Source organism: Palaemon carinicauda, chromosome 2, assembly GCF_036898095.1.
Source record: "Palaemon carinicauda isolate YSFRI2023 chromosome 2, ASM3689809v2, whole genome shotgun sequence".
NCBI classification, from domain to species: Eukaryota; Metazoa; Arthropoda; class Malacostraca; order Decapoda; family Palaemonidae; genus Palaemon; species Palaemon carinicauda.
In genome coordinates, this window is record NC_090726.1 from 161423277 (window position 1) to 161445776 (window position 22500).

General features: G+C 41.8%; 1 protein-coding gene across 5 annotated transcripts in view; it reads right to left on the minus strand.

Moving 5' to 3' along the window:
• The window catches only part of LOC137628396 (serine-rich adhesin for platelets-like), a 162544-nt gene that overhangs the window by 87457 nt on the left and 52587 nt on the right, over positions 1-22500 (minus strand). For 4 of the 5 annotated variants that reach the window (XM_068359565.1, XM_068359571.1, XM_068359557.1 and 1 more), the window contains exons 4-6: positions 12786-12983; positions 4427-4625; positions 2760-2977 (exon numbers count right to left, since the gene is read on the minus strand). In XM_068359565.1, the coding sequence (XP_068215666.1) occupies positions 2760-2977; positions 4427-4625; positions 12786-12983 (615 nt within the window). Of the gene's footprint in view, positions 1-2759; positions 2991-4426; positions 4626-12785; positions 12984-22500 lie in introns of those variants that run through there. The other variant, XM_068359579.1, reaches the window with a different exon arrangement.

The window sequence follows — 22500 nt, forward strand, 5'->3', positions numbered from 1 at the left end:
TGCTTTTTAGCGTGTTTAGGAAACACATGATATAAATTTGCCTTTAATATTTGTGCCTGTTTTAGTTTAGGGTACTGTAGTACATGCATTAAGTGTTCTGTACTATAAAGGGTAGTTTATTAACAGTACTACGTACAAGGGAAGGTTTTAAAAGTCTGAATATACATGTTGAATAAAGAGGTAAATATGGTGTCACTACTTCGCGGATTTTCACCTATCGCGGCCGCGTCTGGAACCTATCTACCGCGATAAACGAGGGTTCACTGTACAGTAATAATAATAATAAAGAAACTCAGGTCTGTATGGATTGGAAGTTTGGTTACAAGAAACTCCAAACATTTTGTTCATAAACTTAAGTTTACATTACGACTTGAATGTTTTCGAAAATAAAACTTCAAATTCAACTATAGAAATATTATTTGTGAGAGAGATAAATGAATTTGGGTATACGCGAAAACGTATCAAAGTGAGCTGATATCTGCTAGGAAAAGGTTAACTAAATATCCATAATTGACTTCAAAAGACAAAAAAATTATATGCACTTTGTTTGACTGGCTAAATAGCATCATTAGAATGTGGTATCTTGAAAGAGACCTATATTACTACGATAATAGCGCTTACATGACCCAGATCTAAAGAAATATGGTCAGATTAAATAAATGTTATTTACAACTAAAATAACTGTTACATATGATTTCAAGACTTATGAGAATATGAAAAAATATGGCTTCCAACCTTTTGCTATGAGCCTTCTTTGTTTAAAACATTTATTTTAGAGTTTGCTGTATGTTGTCTTAGCGTATTGTTATTTTCATGCCAATATTTTAAAATAAAAATTAACATCAAGAACTATTTGCCAGGACTGTACATACACAGAAACGTTCTTTGAGCATTGTTGTGAATGAACTGTATAAGAAAGTTAACAATCTTTATTTGCACTGATATTTGTTGTGGGGGAGGGGGAATTTGTCTTTTCTTATGGTTTATATAGTGAATGCAACTGCCTCATTAAAAAAAATGTTATTTTGAGGTTATTTCAAATTCTATTTACCTTTTTATTTCTCTATCAATTTTTTAAATAAAAAAAAATATTTGAAAGATAATTTTATACTATTAAAAGATGTACAGTACCTTGGACATTTTCTTAGCATTTTTATTTTCTTTTAGTGAATTACAGTATTTCATCAAAGTATAGAGGTCACTTTTAAAGGTGACTATTTTTCATAAGGAATATTTTTTCTAAAATTGAATGTACAGTTTGTAGGCTATAAACTTCCGCATCTTTTGATGTTTGAATGACAAAAATCAGTCAATATTTAAAAAGTACAGTAGTAGCATTTTTTTTTAATTTTATATTTTGAGCAATCGGGCCCCAAAGTTCTTTTTGTAGAACGAGCGTTAATTTTCCTCACCATCGGACATATTAATGACATAATCATCATATTTCAGGGTTAATTACTAACCAGTGGTGAGTCCCTACCTTAAAATCCAGAAATATTGCTTCCCACACAAATATATATTCATTTACCAAACGTGCATACGAGCAAGACATACATACATACATATACCAAGGTACTTCTCCCAATTTTGAGGGGTAGCCGACATCAACAAGTGAAACAAAACAAAAAAGGGGACCTCTACTCTCTACGTTCTTCCCAGCCTAACAAGGGACTCAACCGAGTTCAGCTGGTACGAGCAAGACACGGCAAGCATAATATATTCTCATCTGTGTATTTTTCTTGGTAAATTTTACCTTTTTAACATATCTAGTTAACATCTGACACTTTGCACATCTTTCAGCATAATCATAACAAAAAATGTAAATATATTAACAAGCAGGCAAAGAAATATGAAGAACATACCTTAAAGTGACGTGCAGCAAATGTTTATTTTCAAATACCACAGAGAACGTAAGAAAACTGAAAATCTATTCCTCAGTAGATCATAGAAAATGGTGGAATTACTATATATGAGATATTAAAATAAATAGTTTCCCCTGGAATTTTTTACGAAAATGTACGTAAATAGGTATCCAGGTCAGAAAAAGGGTTACATACAGGAGTGGATGCGCTTGCGTAAGTACTGTATATAAAAAGGACTTTTTAGCAATAAAATAAAATTTTTTCATAAAGAAAACTATCAGAAACATAGAATATAGAGGTTCTCTTACCCAAAAATGCAATAACCTAAATTTCCCAATACATACTTTTATGTAAAACTATCTATCATCCAGTTGCCTGAACGAAGATATAAATTCTTATTTTGATTAGCTAATTTTTATCCGTTCTAATAATTATTGTTGGATTATCTATGGTGGACCTGTATATATTATACAATCTAAATTTCCCAATACATACTTTTATGTAAAATTATCAATCATCCAGTTGCCTGAACGAAGAGATATAAATTTTGATCTTAATTAGCTAATTTTCATCGGTTCTAATAATTATTGTTGGATTATCTATGGTGGACCTGTATATATAGTACAAAATAAAATAAAATCTTGTATTACAAATCATAGCACAATAACTCAACTTCATCATAAATTCTTTCCTCAGAGGATAATAAACTCCCACCATATCTATTTGTTGGACACACTCCATCGTTTATCCCATGAACAAGTGCAAATAAATGTTTCAGTGGATTGTAAAGGAGTGGCCAGTTATAAATCCTAAATAAATCACAACACTCACATAGCTGGAATATCTAATTGAAATAGTACAACAAAATATACAAACTAAAAAAATAAAATTGCTGACCTCGTCTCGAAATTTTTCCAGACGTCCGCGACCTCCTTGAGTGGAGTTTTCTTTCCATTTGCTATTTGTGTCATCACAGGCTAAAATAGCTGCTACTTTTTCACTAATAATCCTTTCCCTATCTGCAACTGAACGTGTAGCCAGCACAGTATTGCGGAAATTTCTTCGACCTTTTGTTCCTCGGCCTTTGTCTTTAACCTTATTTGCATTCAGGGAACCTGCAATTAAAATCTAATATAAAGCTTATGATTGAGTTCATAGGGATGTGATGTGGAATGTTATAAGGTTAAATGGAATTGGTGGAAGACTGTTGCAAGCAGTGAAGAGTTTAAACATAGGCAGTAAAGTGTGTATTAGGATAGGGAATGAAGTGAGTGATTGGTTTCCAGTAAGAGTGAGGCTGAGACAGGGATGCGTGATGTTGCCATAGTTGTTCAATGTGTTTGTTGATGGAGCTGTAAGAGAAGTGATTGCTCGATGCCTTAGTCGAGGACTGAAATTGATAGAGGAGAGTGATCATGAGTGGGAGCCACTGGGAGGCGAATCAATTGGTTGCAAACTCACACAAGAAGCTGTGTTGGTTATTGCCAGAGTTTGGAAGGGTGTGTGAGAGAAAGAAATTGCTAGTTAATGTGGGTAAGACTAAAGTTATGAGGTGCACATAAAGGGAGGGTGGTGCTAGATTGAATTTCATGCTGAATGGAGAGTTACTTGGGGAAGTATATCTGTTTAAGTACTCGGGTTCTGTTGTTGCTGCAAATGGTGGAGTGGAAACAGATGAATATCAAAGTGAATGTGTAAAGTGTTGGAGGCAGTAAAGGAAGTGGTAAAGAATAGAGGGTTAAGGATAAATGTAAACTTTGTAAAGAGAGTTCTGTATGAGAAATTGATTGTACCAATTGCGATGCATGAATCGGAGTTGTAAGGATTGAAAGTGAAAGAGACAAAAATTGAATGTGTTTGAGATAATGTGTCTGAGGAGTATGGCTGGTGTATCTTGTTTGGCTAGGGGTACAAACAAAGTACTGTAGGAAGAGCGAGAACTGGTGTGAGTAATGAATTAGCAGCTAGTATGTGTTGAAGTGGTTTGGCCATGTAAAGAGGATGGAAAATAGTCATTTGTTGAAAAAGGTGATGAATGTAAGAAGTGATGGGAGAAAGCCAAGATTTGGGTGGACGGATGGAGTGAAGAAAGCCCTAGGTGACAGGATGATAGATGTAGGAGAGGCAAAATAGCATGCTATGAATAGAAATGAATGACGAATGATTGTTACAGTTCCAATGCGCCCTGTTGCTAGTAACGGCAGTAAGGGAGTCAGCATATGAAGCATCATTTGTGTTGTAAGACAGGAGAGGGTAGGCTGTGAAACCCTAGCAGTACACACCAAACTCAGCCGAGTCCCTACCCTAGTCAGGAATGGAGCAACAAGGAGGAAAAATCCCTTTTATTTCTTTTAGGAAGTCAAATACCTCGAAAAATTTGGGGAAGTGCCATAAGTGCTTCCTTCTCAAAACCCATTGCAAGACAAGGGTGGGAGGAGTTGTAGGCAGCCTCTTAAAATCAGACTACCACTACATTTCTTCAATATAAAATATGATGGAGATCAATGGTCTCTCTAGAGAAATGTCAAAGTTATAAAAGCAAAATAACAAAACGTTCCACTTACTGCTTGCATATGGAAGAAGTACAACTGGTTTCACTTTCCTATCTTCTTCAACAATATTATCCAAACCTAAAGCCAAGAGTTTCTCTTCCTGTGATGCTCTCTTCTCTGCTTCCTCCTCAGCAACTGATCTTGAGAGAGCTATAGCCATGGCCAAATCAGGATCCTTTGTGTCAGCCAGTTTTTTGCTTCTTCCTCTACCCTGTAGAAAAATGATATTTTAATTATAAAATAAATTTTTGAATATACTTACCCGGTGAATATATAGCTGCAACTCTGTTGCTCGACAGACAAAAACTGTACAAAAACTATACAGGTTGCGGGTGTGCCCATCAGCGCCATCTGTCGGCCAGATACCAAGCTCTATGTAAACAAAGACTCAATTTTCTCCTCGTCCCACTGCGTCTCTATTGGGGAGGAAGGGAGGGTCATTTAATTTATATATTCACCGGGTAAGTATATTCAAAAATTTATTTTATAATTAAAATATAATTTTTAAATATTTAACTTAGCCGGTGAATATATAGCTGATTCACACCCAGGATGGTGGGTAGAGACCAGTAAAATATGTTTACATTTTATGAGCTAAGAGTTTTTATTTCATTTTAGAAGTTATCAAAATAACAAAAACAAAATAAATAGGTACCTGGTAAGGAAGTCGACTTGAACGATTACTCTGCCTTATAAGTACGTCTTCCTTACGGAGCCTCGCGATCCTCTTAGGATGCTGATAGACCCCTAGGAGCTGAAGTATGAAGGGCTGCAACCCATACAACAGGACCTCATCAAACCCCTAATCTAGGCGCTCTCAAGAAATGACTTTGACCACCCGCCAAATCAACCAGGATACGAAAGGCTTCTTAGCCTTCCGGACAACCCAAAAAAACAACATTAAAAACATTTCAAGAGAAAGATTAAAAGGATATGGAATTAGGGAATTGTAGTGGTTGAGCCCTCACCCACTACTGCACTCGCTGCTACGAATGGTCCCAGTGTGTAGCAGTTCTCGTAAAGAGACTGGACATCCTTTAGATAAAAAGACGCGAACACTGACTTGCTTCTCCAATAGGTTGCGTCCATTATACTTCGCAGAGATCTATTTTGCTTAAAGGCCACGGAAGTTGCAACAGCTCTAACTTCGTGCGTCTTTACCTTAAGCAAAGCTTGGTCTTCCTCACTCAGATGTGAATGAGCTTCTCGTATTAACAATCTGATAAAGTATGATAAAGCATTCTTTGACATAGGCAAAGATGGTTTCTTAACTGAACACCATAAAGCTTCAGATTGGCCTCGTAAAGGTTTGGTACGCTTTAAATAGAACTTAAGAGCTCTCACAGGGCATAAGACTCTTTCTAGTTCATTGCCTACGATCTCCGATAAGCTGGGAATATCGAAAGATTTAGGCCAAGGCCGAGAAGGCAGCTCATTTTTGGCTAGAAAACCAAGTTGTAGCGAACAGGTGGCTTTTTCTGACGAAAATCCGATGTTCTTGCTGAAGGCATGAATCTCACTGACTCTTTTAGCCGAGGCTAAGCATACCAGGAAAAGAGTCTTTAGAGTGAGATCTTTCAGGGAGGCTGATTGTAACGGCTCAAACCTGTCTGACATGAGGAATCTTAGCACCACGTCTAAATTCCATCCAGGGGTAGCCAAACGACGCTCCTTGGTGGTCTCAAAAGACTTAAGGAGGTCTTGAAGATCTTTATTGTTGGAAAGATCTAAGCCTCTATGCCGGAAGACCGATGCCAACATGCTTCTGTAGCCCTTGATAGTGGGAGCTGAAAGGGATCGTCCTTTTCTCAGGTATAAGAGAAAATCAGCTATTTGAGCTACAGAGGTATTGGTCGAGGATACAGAAACTGACTTGCACCAGTCTCGGAAGACTTCCCACTTCGACTGGTAGACTCTAATGGTGGATGCTCTCCTTGCTCTAGCAATCGCACTGGCTGCCTCCTTCGAAAAGCCTCTAGCTCTCGAGAGTCTTTCGATAGTCTGAAGGCAGTCAGACGAAGAGCGAGGAGGCTTTGGTGTACCTTCTTTACGTGAGGCTGACGTAGAAGGTCTACCCTTAGAGGAAGACTTCTGGGAACGTCTACTAGCCATCGAAGTACCTCGGTGAACCATTCTCTCGCGGGCCAGAGGGGAGCAACTAACGTCAACCTTGTCCCTTCGTGAGAGGCGAACTTCTGCAGTACCTTGTTGACAATCTTGAACGGTGGGAATGCGTAGAGATCCAGATGTGACCAATCTAGGAGGAAGGCATCTATATGTATTGCTGCTGGGTCCGGGACTGGGGAGCAATAGATTGGAAGCCTCTTGGTCAGCGAGGTTGCAAAGAGATCTATGGTTGGTTGGCCCCAAGTGGCCCAAAGTCTCTTGCACACATCCTTGTGGAGGGTCCATTCTGTTGGAATTACTTGCCCTTTCCGACTGAGACAATCTGCTATGACATTCAAGTTGCCTTGGATGAACCTCGTTACTAGGGAGATGTCTTGACCTTTTGACCAGATGAGCAGGTCCCTTGCGATCTCGTACAACGTCAGTGAGTGGGTACCTCCTTGTTTGGAGATGTACGCTAAGGCCGTGGTGTTGTCTGAGTTTACTTCCACCACTTTGCCTCGAAGGAGAGACTTGAAGCTTTTCAAGGCCAGATGTACTGCCAACAGCTCCATGCAGTTGATATGCATGCTCCTCTGACTCGAGTTCCACAGTCCTGAGCATTCCCGACCGTCTAGTGTCGCGCCCCAGCCCACGTCCGATGCGTCCGAGAAGAGAACGTGGTTGGGAGTCTGAACAGCCAGGGGAAGACCCTCTCTTAGGTTGATATTGTCCTTCCACCAAGTCAGACAAGACTTCATCTTTTCGGAAATCGGGATCGAGACCGCTTCTAGCGTCTTGTCCTTTTTCCAGTGAAAAGCTACATGGTATTGAAGCGGACGGAGGTGTAGTCTTCCTAGTGACACAAACTGTTCCAGGGATGACAGCGTCCCTACCAGACTCATCCACAGCCTGACTGAGCAGCGTTCCTTCTTCAGCATGTTCTGGATGAATAACAGGGCTTGACTTATTCTGGGGGCCGACGGAAAAGCCCAAAAAGCTAGACTGTGAATCTCCATCCCTAAATACACAATAGTTTGGGATGGGACCAGTTGCGACTTTTCCAAATTGACTAGGAGTCCCAATTCCTTGGTCAGATCTAGAGTCCACTTGAGATCCTTCAGACAGCGACGACTGGAAGAGGCTCTGAGAAGCCAGTCGTCCAAATAAAGGGAGGCTCGGATGTCCGATAAGTGGAGGAATTTGGCCACATTCCTCATCAGCCTCGTAAACACGAGAGGAGCTGTGCTTAGGCCAAAGCACAGGGCCCGAAACTGGTAGACCACATTTTCGAAAACGAATCTCAGAAAAGGTTGGGAGTCTGAGTGAATGGGGACATGGAAGTAGGCGTCCCCTAGGTCTAGGGAGACCATCCAGTCTTCCCTTCTGACCACTGCTAAGACTGACTTTGTGGTCTCCATGGAGAACTTCGTCTTTGTGACAAAGACATTTAGAGCACTGACGTCTAGCACCGGTCTCCACCCTCCTGTCTTCTTTGAAACTAGGAAGAGGCGGTTGTAGAATCCCGGTGATTGAAGGTCCGAGACTTTGACCACCGCTCCCTTCTCTAGCAAAAGAGACACTTCCAGTTTCAGGGCTTGTCTCTTTTCTTCCTCTCTGTACCTGGGAGAGAGATCGATGGGAGACGTTGCTAGAGGGGGTTTGCGTACAAAAGGGATTTTGTACCCCTCTCTGAGCAACTTCACAGATTGTGAATCTGCGCCTCTCCTCTCCCAGGCTTGCCAGAAGTTCTTGAGTCTGGCTCCCACTGCTGTCTGAAGTTGCGGGCAGTCAGACTCTGCCCTTAGAGGACTTGGATCCTTTCCTCTTCCTTCGCTTCCCTTCGGCACGAGCACCTCCTCTGCTGGAGGCTCTGCCACGAAAGGGCGGAATAAAGCGAGACGCTGGAGTGTCTATCCTCGGTCTAGCGGAAGATGAAGGCAAAGGGGGAGCTTTGCGAGCTGAGGACGCAACTAGATCATGAGTGTCCTTCTGCACTAACGAAGCAGCAATTTCCTTTATCAAGACTTCTGGAAACAGGCACTTGGAAAGGGGAGCAAAGAGAAGCTCAGATCTCTGGCATGGTGTAACTCCAGCAGACAGGAACGAGCAGAGAGACTCTCGCTTTTTTAGGACTCCGGACGTGAATGAGGCAGCTAGCTCATTGGACCCATCACGGACGGCCTTGTCCATGCAGGACATAATGAGCAAAGAAATATCTTTATCTGTCAAAGAGATTTTCCTGCTCAGGGCTCCTAAGCACCAGTCTAAAAAGTTAAAGACTTCAAAAGCCCTAAAGATCCCTTTCATAAGGTGGTCCAGGTCCGATGATGACCAACAAATCTTCGAGCGTCTCATGGCAAGGCGTCGGGGAGAGTCTACAAGACTTGAGAAGTCGCCCTAGGCAGAGGCAGGAACTCCCAAGCCGAGAACTTCTCCCGTGGTATACCAGAAGCTCGATCTAGAAGAGAGTTTAGCTGGGGGAAAGGCAAATGATGTCTTCCCTAAACTCTTCTTGGACTCTAACCAGTCTCCTATCAGCCGCAAAGCTCTCTTAGACGAGCGTGCGAGGACGAGTCTAGTAAAGGCAGGTGCGGCAGAAGGCATGCCTAATACAAACTCTGACGGCGGAGAACGAGGAGCCACAGAAACAAACTGGTCAGGAAACAACTCTTTGAAAATAGCCAAGACTTTTCTAAAGTCCAAAGATGGTTGAGTTGACTTAGGCTCGTCCAGTTCTGATTGTTGATTGTCTTGTTGTTCAGCAACATCATCATCAGAAAGTTCCTCATCCAAAAACTGATGAGGAAACGGCAACGGAGTGGGCAACGTCTGGTTCGCTGAGTCCGGTCGCACTGGTGCATGCGTGACGGAGCCGGACGCAACGTCATGGAACTGCTGCACAGTCTGTGAACTGTCAACAACCATGGGAGCGCGAGGACGCACAGCGTCTACCCGAGACTGTCTAGACCGACTGGGTTGAGCAGTGGAAACCACACCGGGTTGCGGAGGTTGATGCACCGCGTCAAAACAAGTCACCTCTGATGGTTGTTGAACGTCCCGAACGTCAACAACCACCTCCGTGCGTCGCTTAACGTCAACGTGCGGCTGGCAACCCACACTGGATCGCATCGGTGGAGGAACCACCTCAACTGGTAGACGCGAGAAGGTTACCTCAGCGTCAACAGGACGCACAACCGATCGCTGGGAGGGTTGTTGGCTAGAAGGTACGGCAGCAACCTTCTCCGCATGAAAGTCCTGCATCAAAGACGTAAGCTTGGACTGCATGTCTTGCAGCAAAGGCCATTTAGGGTCTACGGGAGCAGGTGCGGCTACAGACGGTGTTAGTGACTGAAGCGGTACCGCTTTGCCTCTCTTAGGTGGTGAGCAGTCATCAGATGACGGCACCGAGTCCGAACTGACCCAGTGGCTACAACCGGGACGTTGGACTTGTCCTGAAGGGACCGATTTACGTTTTAAAGGTCGTGAGACCTTGGTCCAAAGTTTCTTACGAGAAACACCTTCAGACGACGAGGTATAAATGGGCTCTCTCGTCTTACGTAGGTAGGGGCGATCTTGGGGAGATACGCCTGATACCATGGAGGGAACGTCTGTTCGCTGATTAAAGCCTCTCGAACCCATGCGTCGTGCGACATTGCTTCTCCCCTGGACTTGGGAGCTTGCAAGAGGTCCCGGACTAGGAGGACGACAGGCACGAACAGACGAACCCTCAAGCGCAACACTGTTCACAACACTATCACTTGGCACTTTATCACTTCCCACTGCACTTTGGCACTTAAGCTGCTTAACATCCGCCATGAGTTGATTGCGGTCACTTGCAAGGGACTCAACTCTCTCCCCCAGGGCATGGATGGCACGCATCATGTCAGCCATCGATGGTTCCCGAGTGCTAGGAGGGGGGTTAGGAACAACCACTACAGGGGAAGGAATAGGTTGTGGGGCATGAGGAGAGGAAACATCAATAGACCTAGAAGAACTTCTCCTAATTCTATCTCTCTCTAGCCTGCGTGTGTACTTTTCAAATTCGATAAAATCGAATTCCGAAAGGCCCACGCACTCCTCACACCGATCTTCCAATTGACAGGTTTTACCCCGACAATTGGAACAAACAGTGTGAGGGTCGATAGAAGCCTTCGGAAGACGCCTAGAACAGTCCCTAGCATTGCATTTTCTAAATTTGGGAACTTGTGAAGGGTCAGCCATATTGAATTGGTCAAGGGAAAATTCCAAAAAACGATCTAAGTCATCAACAATGAATCCGATACAAAAAAAAGAGTTCAAGGATTTATTTGAAGAAAAACCCTGCACAGCGAAAGCTCAAAACCAGAATATAGTACTTCACCAAAGATGATGTGAAAAACTCCAGTTAGCAACAGCGAGTAAAGTACGTCTTGTCGACACGTCGACAGAGAGAAAATTGAGTCTTTGTTTACATAGAGCTTGGTATCTGGCCGACAGATGGCGCTGATGGGCACACCCGCAACCTGTATAGCGATCGCTGGCGAGTTTTTTTGTACAGTTTTTGTCTGTCGAGCAACAGAGTTGCAGCTATATATTCACCGGCTAAGTTAAATATTTAAAATTAGCTTTAATATATGAATAGTTTTCTACATAAATCTAAAAAAAATAATCAAACATTACCACAGTATATCCTATTAACTACTGTATAGAAAACTATCCCATAGCAGAAATCTATATAAAATTCCTGACCTAATACGTAATTGAGAATGTACTAGTTTAACCTATTCATTGAGTTTGCTTTTCACTAGTTTACATCTATACTAAATCCCCCATCCTCTTGAGATCTCAATTCTAAATGGTATATTTGGAATAAGGATAGCCTTTCTTCATATATTATTTCATCTGATTCATGTATACTGCTGGACATTAAATGGTTTTAACACTGCGCGCTCTATACTTTCATGATTAATACTTTTTAATCCTTTAAAATGTTAAGAAACAAATTTGGTTCTCTCTAGTCTTTTATCATGTGCAATTTCCACCTGGTATAAATCTTCAACATCACAAATTTTAAGTAATTTGTATTTTTCCTAACATACTTACCGAGAACTACTTTCTTAGGAGTTACCTGGAATCTCATCTCATCCGACCAGAGTTTTGTGTAGTTTACCCTACATCCGTTTTCTGTGAGGTCTAACCTCAGGTGGTAGGAAACGTGCCCTGAGGCTAGGCCCGTGTCAGGCAGCCTGCTTCTCGTGTCTTCCAAAGGGTCCCTGACCTGGTACTCCTATACCTATAATTCTATCCCATGTCACAACCATCTTAAATCATGGAAATCCCAGTCAATTTCCCAAACTAAGAATATGAAATTGCTATAAATCTATGCATGCTACAGCCACAACTTTTCAAAATATCTCCCATTTGCGTAGTCAGGTCCAATGTCTCTGCAGCATACAATACATGCTTGAAAAAAAACAAGACTTTGCTTTTACTGTGTTTACTAAGAGAATAATCTTATTGATCTGTTGATGAAAAATTTCATACCCCTTCATCCACGCGGGTGCTACTCTTCGTCTTAACTTTACTTCCAGTATGAAGTTCTCAATTCAGTGTATCTTTAAGGTAAACAAATTTCTACCCCATTTGAGACCTTGTATTCTGTATTTTTGCCATCTACTTCAACTTATATTCACCTGTCACATGCTCAAGTCAACATTTCCTTACTTAATATATGGATATTTGGTCTACATGAGTAAGATTCTTCCATTCATATACAAACAAGATGGTTTAAACAGTAAAATCACTAAAAAAAAGGGCTTAACTTGGAAAATGTTGTCAAGTTAATTTTCCCTTACAGTTAAAACAGATTAACCCTTTTACCCCCAGGCTATTTGGTAATTTCCAACCCTTAACCCCCAGCGGGTTATTTTTTTCCCAGCACATTTTGCAGTATAATTTCTTTAAATTGCTCTAACAGCCTTAATTTTTGTCATAGAGAGGTCAGGTTGGTCTCATTCTCTTGGAAAATGCCTGAATTTTCTCAAATATTTTTCAAAAATATGAAAAAAAAAATTTTATAGCATATTTTTGCAAGGACGTACTGGTACGTCCATGGGGGTAAAGGGATGGCTTTTGTGAAACATACCAGTACGTCCTTTGGGGGTAAAAGGGTTAAAATCCTAAAACAATCACCTCTTGATGTTTATTCTAACTCTTGTAAATCATATAGCCATAAGGAATTTACCTTCCAATTCAAAACACAATACAATATTTTTCTATTTACCTTAACTGTAGTAGCTCCTTTTTCCTTATCCTCATAAGAAGATGACTGAGGTGCAATCACAGGAAGGCCTAACTCGATTCTCTCCGCTGCTTGCTTTTCTTGAAGCCTTACAGCAGAAATAACCTCCTCACCACTTAATCCCTTCTTCTGACCACAAGATTTAATGTGGGAGTGACGTTGAGACCTACTTTTGAATGCCTGTAAATAAAAAGAATATTTGCATTTTAAACAGTTTAAAAAGTTTATTTGCTAGCACACTTATAGTCATTACCGTTGTATCCCTCCTGATTTCCTAGGAAAGACTACATTTTACTCCTGTCAATCAAAATACAGATCTCACTTAGGGGACTGTCCGCTATGTCTTGTATTCCTTTTTCTAACGATTCAAAATACACAATTCCTTTATATGTTTTAGACAGATATAATACCTTCACCACATAAAAATTACAAGTCATTTGATCAAAAAATTTTTGACTTATTAGCAGAAATCATGATTAAAAAAAAAAAAAAAAGGTACATTTTTCTCCACTAATATGACACCGATTGTATTGAAAACCATACCATCAAAACTTCATAAATCAAATAATTTTGTGTGACAGATCTTTGCTTTCCCTTTTTTTTTTTTTTCAATGAATTTTTTCCTTAATTTTCTTTGTCTAGACGTAGATTATTCATAAAAAAAAGAAAAAAGGAAAATAAAAATACTGGTACACAAAATTATGGGATTTTTATTCCTCTTTTCAATGCTGTCTTTCACTCCAAAATCAAACAATAAATAAGTGAGAAAAATGTACCTAAGTGTGAATAAGTATGTTTTTGAGTTATGAGCTCCCAAAGATTTGCTATAAGTTTTTGCTTCTTTTCTTAAAAAAAATCCAAGATAACATTATTCTGATAACCTTACTATGTACTTTTATTGTTTATTCCTACATAAACGCACCCTAAACAAGGTATTCACACCTTAAGTTTACTAATACACTTGGTGCAAGGGTGTCATGAGTTGCCAGCGACCTCTCATTGTTGCCAGAGTTTTAGAATGTTCCAACTTTGTACTTTTTTTCATGTTTCCCTCTCTTCTTGGTTCTTTTTCATTGCTCTCAGCTTACTTGTTGTTCTTTCTTTGACATTAGGTAACATTAGCCTTGCTTTATAGCAAGAACGTTGTGAAAACACAATATACATACAAACTGCAAGTAACTAAACACATGCATTATAACTTCTATACGTCTTTGGAAACAGGTTGTTCTCGTAGATTGTGGTTTACATTCGCCTAACCTCTACCAATGCCATCCATCTCTCCCAGACATACGAGATTTCAGAACATAAGTGGAAAAATCTATATATATATATATATATATATATATATATATATATATATATATATATATATATATATATATATATATATATATATATATATATACTGTATACATATATATATGTATGTATGTATGTATGTATGTATATATATATATATATATATATATATATATATCTATATAAAGTGATACCTCGGTAGTCGAACGACTCTAAATTTGAACAAATCGGAGTTAGACCAAAAAATTCGAGTAATTTTTGCTGCGGTGTTCGAAGAAAAAATTGGAACTCGAACACAGCCGAACGCATGGCCGAGTGAGATGAGCGGCCATCTCGGCTACTCTCGCCTGGTTGGGTAGCATCATTTCAAGAGAGATCGTCAGTTCAACACGTGTTGAGAATTTATTGTGATTTAGTGAGTTTTATTGTCTTTTTTTGCCGATAATAATGGGCCCCAAGAAAGTTACTGATAAGGGGAAGGATAAGAGGAAAACAGTGATGACAACAATTGAGTTGAAGAAGGAAATTATTGCGAAATACGAGAATGGTGTACGAGTGTCTGATCTAGCCTTACAGTATGACATGGGGAAGTCGACCATTTCGACCTTTTTGAAAAATAAGGAAGTGATAAAGAAAGCTAACATTGCACAGGGAGTGACAGCAATTAGTATGCAAAGGCCACAAGTAATTGAGGAAATGGAAAAGTTGCTCCTTATATTTATTAAAGAAAAGCAGTTGGCCGGGGAAAGTATAAGTGAAGCTTTCATTTGCGAGAAAGCTCTTCATATTTATGAAGAATTGGTGAAGAAAAGAGCCAGTACTAGTGAAAGTGATTCGTCATTTACTTTTAAAGCAAGCAGGGGCTGGTTCGAGAAATTCCGGAACAGAACTGGTATTCACCATGTGACTAGACATGGGGAGGCAGCCAGTTCGGATCAGGTGGCGGCTGAAAAATACGTTGGCAAATTCGACCGTTACATTAAGGAACAAAATTTGATCCCACAGAAGTCTTCAACTGCGATGAGACTGGGTTATTTTGGAAGAAAATGCCGGCCAATACCTACATTACCAAGGACGAGACGAAGATGCCAGGTCACAAGCCAATGAAAGATTGACCAATGTTGCTGCTGTGCGTCAATGCTAGTGGCGATTGAAAGATTAAACCCTTGTTATTGTACCATTTGGACAACCCCCGGGTCTTCAAAAGAAACATTATCTTGATATGTGCACTATCAGTTATGTGGCGCGCTAACACTAAATCTTGGGTCACAAGACAATTCTTTAGTGAGTGGATCAACGAAATGTTTGCCCCCCAGGTTAAGGCATACCCGACTGAAAAGAACTTGCCATTGAACTGTCTTCTGGTGATGGACAATGCTCCTGGACACCCTCCAGGTCTAGAGGAAGACTTAAAAGAAGAGTACAGTTTTATCAAGATTAAATTCCTGCCACCCAATACTACTCCCATACTCCAGCCCATGGACCAACAGGTCATTTCAAACTTTAAAAAACTGTATACCAAGACCCTTTTTTGAAAGTGTTTTGAGGTGACTAGTGATACACAGTTGACCTTATTGGATTTCTGGAAGATCACTTCAGCATCCTCAACTGTGTGAACATGATTGACCAAGCTTGGCGTGGTGTGACCTATAGGACATTGAACTCTGCCTGGCGAAAGCTGTGGCCATCATGTGTAACAGAAAGGGAATTTGAGGGTTTCCAATCAGAGGCAGGTTCAAGCACTGCTACTGTTATTTCTGAGGACACTTGTCGTTGATGAAATTGTTGGCATGGGCAGGAGTATGGGGCTTGAGGTCAACAGGGAAGACATTGATGACCTTGTTGATAGCCACTCTACTGAGTTGACCATTGAGGAATTGTTGCACCTGCAACAACAACAGCAGCAGGATTTGATTGGGGAGCTGGAATCCTCAGAAAATGAGGATGTAAGAGAGGAGGTTCCGAGTTCAGTGATAATAAATGACGTGTTCGAAGTGGGGAGAGTTGCAGGCTTTTGTGGAAAAATATCACCCAGAAACAACAGTAGCAAACCAGGCAGTGAACATCTTTAATGATAATGTTATGTCTCACTTTAGAAGAATAGTGCAGAAGAGAAAGAAGCAGCTGACAATTGACATGTTTTTCATAAAAGAAAAGAGCTGCTACATCCCAGCCTGATTCCCCTCCAAAGGAGAGAGACAGAAGAGAAAAATCCCTGAAGGAGATTTTCCCAACCTTTTACTGAAGAGAGAAAAAACCCCTGAAGGAGAACTACCCAGCCACTTCATGGAAGGGGACTCTCCTTCCAAGCAGTAACTTCACCCTTCCATCCTCTCCACATCCATTCCTGTATGCCATCGAACCGCTGCTCAAAGGTACAGTAAATGGTTTAAAATTGTTTTATAGGATTTTCCAACCAATTTCGCACACATTTAAATAATCATGATACTTTAATTATAAAATAAATTTTTGAATACAGTATACTTACCCGGTGAATATATAATAGCTGCAACTCTGCGGCTCGACAGAAAACACACTAAAAAAACTCGCGAGCGATCGCTATGAAGGTTGCGGGTGTGCCCACCAGCGCCAACTGTTGGCCAGATACCACTCTTGCATGTAAACAAAACCTTCAATTCTTCTCGTCCCACTGCGTCTTTATTGGGGAGGAAGGGAGGGTCATTTAATTTATATATTCACCGGGTAAGTATATTCAAAAATTTATTTTATAATTAAAATATCATTTTTAAATATTTAACTTAGCCGGTGAATATATAATAGCTGATTCACACCCAAGGCGGTGGGTAGAGACCAGAGTTAATTAAGTTTACAGCGTATAAGCTAAGAGTTTTTTCATTTTGACAGTTATCAATATAACAAAACCAAAATATATAGGTACCTGGTAAGGAAGTTGACTTAGACGATTACTCTGCCTTGTAAGTCTGTCTTCCTCACAGAGCCCAGCGATCCTCTTAGGATGCTGAAAGACTCCCAGGAGCTGAAGTATCAAGGGTTGCAACCCATACAACAGGACCTCATCAAACCCCTAATCTGGGCGCTCTCAAGAAATGACTTTGAGCACCCGCCAAATCAACCAGGATGCGAAAGGCTTCTTAGCCTTCCGAACAACCCATAAAACAATATTAAAAACATTTCAAGAGACAGATTAAAAGGATATTGGAATTAGGGAAGTGTAGTGGTAGAACTCTCACCCACTACTGCACTCGCTGCAACGAATGGACCCAGTGTGTAGCAGTCCTCGTAAAGAGTCTGGACATCTTTTAAGTAAAATGACGCGAACACTGACTTGCTTCTCCAAAAAGTCCCGTCCATAATACTTTGCAGAGATTTATTTTGCTTGAAGGCCACGGAGGTTGCTATATCTCTAACTTCGTGCGTCTTAACCTTAAGCAAACATCGGTCTTTCTCATTCAAGTGAGAATGAGCTTCTCGTATTAAAAAAATCTGATAAAATATGACAAAGCATTCTTTGACATAGGCAATGAAGGTTTCTTAACTGAGCATCATAATGCCTCAGATTTCCCTCGTAATGACTTAGTACGAGCTAAATCGAACTTAAGAGCTCTAACAGGACATAATACTCTTTCCAGTTCGTTGCCTACGATCTCTGATAAGCAAGGAATATCAAAAGATTTAGGCCAAGGACGAGAAGGCAGTTCATTTTTGGCCAGGAAACCAAGTTGAAGTGAACAAGTGGCTTTTTTCTGTAGAAAAGCCGATGTTCTTACTGAAGCCATGAAGTTCATTGACCCTTTTAGCCGAAGCCAAGCACACTAGGAAAAGTGTCTTGAGGGTGAGATCCTTCAGGGAGGCTGAATGTAATGGCTCAAACCTGTCTGACATGAGGAACCTTAAGACCACGTCTAAGTTCCATCCAGGAGTTGCCAAACGACGTTCCTTAGAGGTCTCGAAAGACTTAAGGAGATCTTGGAGATCTTTATTGTTGGAAAGATCTAAGCCTCTATGTCGAAAGACCGAAGCCAACATGCTCCTGTAGCCCTTAATCGTGGGAGCTGAAAGGGAGTGAACCTTTCTCAGATGTAAAAGAAAATCTGCGATTTGGGCTACAGAGGTACTGGACGAGGACACAGATGCTGACTTGCACCAGTCTCGAAAGACTTCCCACTTCGACTGGTATACTCTAATGGTAGAAGCTCTCCTAGCTCTTGCAATCGAACTGGCTGCCTCCTTCGAAAAGCCTCTAGCTCTTGAGAGTCTTTCGATAGTCTGAAGGAAGTCAGACGAAGAGCGGGGAGGCTTTGATGGACATTCTTTACGTGGGGCTGACGTAACAGATCTACCGTTAGAGGAAGACTTCTTGGAAAGTCTACCAGCCATTGAAGTACCTCGGTGCACCACTCTCTCGCGGGCCAGAGGGTAGCAACCAACGTCAACCTTGTCCCTTCGTGAGAGGCGAACTTCTGCAGTACCTTGTTGACTATCTTGAATGGTGGGAATGCATATAAGTCCAGAAAAGACCAATCCAGTAGAAACGCGTCTATGTAGATTGCTTCTGTATCTAGGACTGGAAAGCAATAGATTGGTAACCTTTTGGTCAACGAGGAGGCAAAGAGGTCTATGGTGGGTTGACCCCAAGTAGCCCAAAGACTCTTGCCCACGTCATTGTGGAGGGTCCATTCCGTGGGTATCACCTGACCCCTCCGACTGAGACAGTCTGCCAAGACGTTCAAGTCCCCCTGGATGAATCTCGTCAACAGGGAGATGCCTCGAATTCTTGACCATAAGAGAAGGTCCCTTGCGATCTCGAGCAGCGTGAAGGAGTGTGTGCCTCCTTGATTGGAGATGTACGCCAAAGTTGTGGTGTTGTCTGAGTTGCCTCTACCACTAAGTTTCGAAGAAGCTTTCTAATATCATCAAGGCCAAGTGGACTGCTAATAGCTCCTTGCCGTTGATGTGCATGCTCTTCTGACTTGAGGTCCACAGACCCGAGCATTCCCGACCGTCCAGGGTCGCACCCCAACCCAAATCCGACGCGTCTGAGGACAACACGTGGTTTGGGTTCTTGACTGCTAGGGATAGTCCCTCTCTCAGACTGATATTGCTGTCCCACCATTTCAGGCATGCCTTTACTGGTTCGGAGACTGGGAAGATACCGTCTCTAATGTCTTGTCCTAGTTCCAGTGCGAGGCTAGATGGAACCGGAGAGGCAGAAGGTGTAGTCTCCCTAGTGAGACAAACTGCTCCAGGGATGAGAGAGTCCCTACGAGACTGTTCCAACTCCTGACTGAATAAACGTTTCGTTTCAGCATTAGTTGGACTTCGAGCAGGGCTTGACTGCGAATCTCCATCCCCAAATATAGAATAATCTGGGATGGGATCAGTTGGGACTTTTAGGTTGACCAAAAGTCCCAACTCCCTGGCCAGACTCAACGTCCAATGTAGATCCTGCAGACAGCGAAGACTGGACGATGCTCTGAGAAGCCAGTCGTCCAAGTACAGGGAGGCTCGGATCCCCGATAGATGGAGGGATTTTGCCACATTCCTCATGAGCCTCGTAAACACGAGAGGCGCAGGACTGAGGCCAAAGCACAGGGCTCGAAACTGGTACCCCACATTCCTGTAAACAAACCTCAGAAACGGTTGGGAATCCGGGTGTATAGGAATGTGGAAGTATGCCTCCTGAAGGTCGAGAGAGACCATCCAGTCGCCTTCCATAAATGCTGTCAAGACAGCCTGGTAGACTTCATCGTGAAGTTTGTCTTGACAATGAACACATTGAGCGCACTTGCCTCTTACGTACTCCTGCAGTGAACATGGCTGCCAAATCATGGAGCCATCCCTGAAGGACTTGTTCCTGCAGAGAACGTGGCTGTCAGATCATTGGAGCCATCCCTGAAAGCCTTGTTTATGCATGACATAATTGTACAGCAAAACTTCAAAGGCTCGAAAATAGCTGTGAAGTCGACCTGTAAAATCTTGGAGCGTCTCATGGCCAGGCGCCAGGGAGAGTCTATGAGGTTTGAGAAGTCTATCTGGGCAGAGGCAGGAACTCCCAAGCCGAGAACTTCTCTCGTGTCATATCAGACTCTCGCTCTATAAGCCAGTTTAAATGAAGGGAAAGCAAAGGCTGTCTCCCCCAAACTCCTCCTGGTGATAAACCAGTCGCCTAGCAAACGTAAAGCTCTCTTAGAAGAGCGAGAGAGCACTAGCTTATAAAACAACGGCTTCGAAGTAGCTAGGCCTAGTGTAAGCTCTGACGTTTAGGCGAACGAGGAGCAGCAGTTACAAAAAGATCCGGACAAAGATCCTTAAAAATCAGCATGATTTATTTAAAGTCCATAGAGGGTTAAGCAGCTTTAGGCTCCTCTCCGTCTGACAGAGTCCTCAAGGGAATATCAGTAGGAGGGGGAACAGCAACTTCCTTATCTGAAGGAACCTTGTCCGACAATAGCCGAGTCTCAAGCAAGGGAGAGACCTACCGTGGTGGCAATGCTTTACAAGCAGAGTCCACACGCACTGATGCATTAGTAGCGGACCAGGACGCAACGTCATGTAACAGCTTGACAGTCTGTGAACTGTCAACAACAACAGGTGCGTGAGACCAGGACGCAACGTCATGTAACTGCTTGACAGTCTGTGAACTGTCAACAACAACAGGAGCGTGAGGACGCACAGTGTCCACTCGAGACTGCTTTGACCGCCTAGACTGAGCATTCAAAACAACTCTAGAATGCGGAGGTTGACGCTCAGCGTTAAAACAAGTCAACTCCGATTGTTGGCGAACGTCCTGAACGTCAACAGGAGCATCAGCAAGTGGCCTAACGTCCAAAAGTGGCTGAAAATCCACACGAGACCGCATCGAGTGTGGTTCTAAACAACCTGACTGACGTGACTTGGCTACGCCAACGTCAACAGGACGCACAAAGGAACGTTAGGGTGGCTGAAGGCCAGGATCTCGATGAGATAAACGGCTAGGCTCAACGGACTTATCGGCAGAATAGTCTTCCATAAGGGAGGCAAGCTTATTCTGCATGTCTTGCCGTACAACCCATTTAGGATCAACGGGAATGGTTGCGGTAAGAGACGAGGGTAATGTCTGTGACCGCAAAACCTTGCCTACAAAAAGACTCTCGGAGTCTGTGTTACGGTTTTGTTAGGCGGCGAGCATTCTTCCGATGACTGCATAGGGTCAGAGCTGTCCTAAAAGTTAAAACCAGGACGCTGGACCTGTCCTGAAAGGACTGACTTTCGCTTAAAGGGCCTCGAAACCTTGTTCCACGGTTTCTTATGCGAAAAGCCTTCGGATGACGAGGAGAAAAACGTCTCTCTCGCCTTATGGTAGGGGTGATCTTGGTAAGATACACCTGATACCATAGAGGGAACGTCTGTTCGCTGATCAAGGCCTCTCGAACCCATAAGTCGTACGACATTACTTCTCCCCTGGGCTTGGGAGCTTGCAAGAGGTCCCGGACTAGGCGAACGACAGGCACGAACAGACGAACCCTCGGTCGCAACACTGATAACACTTTGCGCAATATCACTTTATCACTACGATTTTCTGTTTTGCACTTATTTCACTGAAATTGAATTTTTTAACAATTCACATTAGGTAAGAATAAAACTGATTTCTACCTGAAGCACGCAATTCTACCCTCATCAAAAGGTTGTAATTGCGAAATCAGTCGTATAATGTAAGCACATTAATACCAGCAAAAAACAGTAAACATATTTTAAGATAAAAAAATCAGTGGCTGGGGAAGAGACTAAACACTAGTTCATTCAAAACTACGTTTCCAATCTCTCACCGTACAGTGCCTTGGGACGAGAATAAAAACTAAAAACGTTTTATCCTTTCTCCCCGTACAGAGACTAGGGACGAGAGTAACTCGAGAACAACGTTACTCGCTTGGGACGAGATAAAGATTGGAACGTTCTCTCTCCTCTCTCTCTCTCCGTCTCTATCTCTCTCTCTCTTGATTTCGTACCGAAGAGAAGAGCCCACTTACCTTTCGTCAATAAACAGGTTATTTGACCAAAGGAAAAAACTGAAAGGTTTTTCAATTAAAAGTTCCTTTAAAATAGTCTTTAAAACATTTAAGCTTTGAAAGAAAAAAGAACCAAACGTCAGAATCGATTTACTCTTTCTGCAAAGTGAAACCGTTATACTCTCTCTCTCTATCGTAAGGATAGAGCGCAAACTGCGTAGCATAAATAAACTAAACGTTAGTTCATCTTTGAAACAGTACGACGACTATTCAAAGAAAAAAACTATCATAAAATATTTACTAAAAATATTTCATTTAATAAGTTTTAAATCATTAGCTCTGTAAAAGTTATTTACGATTAAAAAGGGCTCAACGTTGTTTAACTTCGGTTTCCAAGTTAGGACCGCCTACTCTCAGGAAAGGTCGCATAT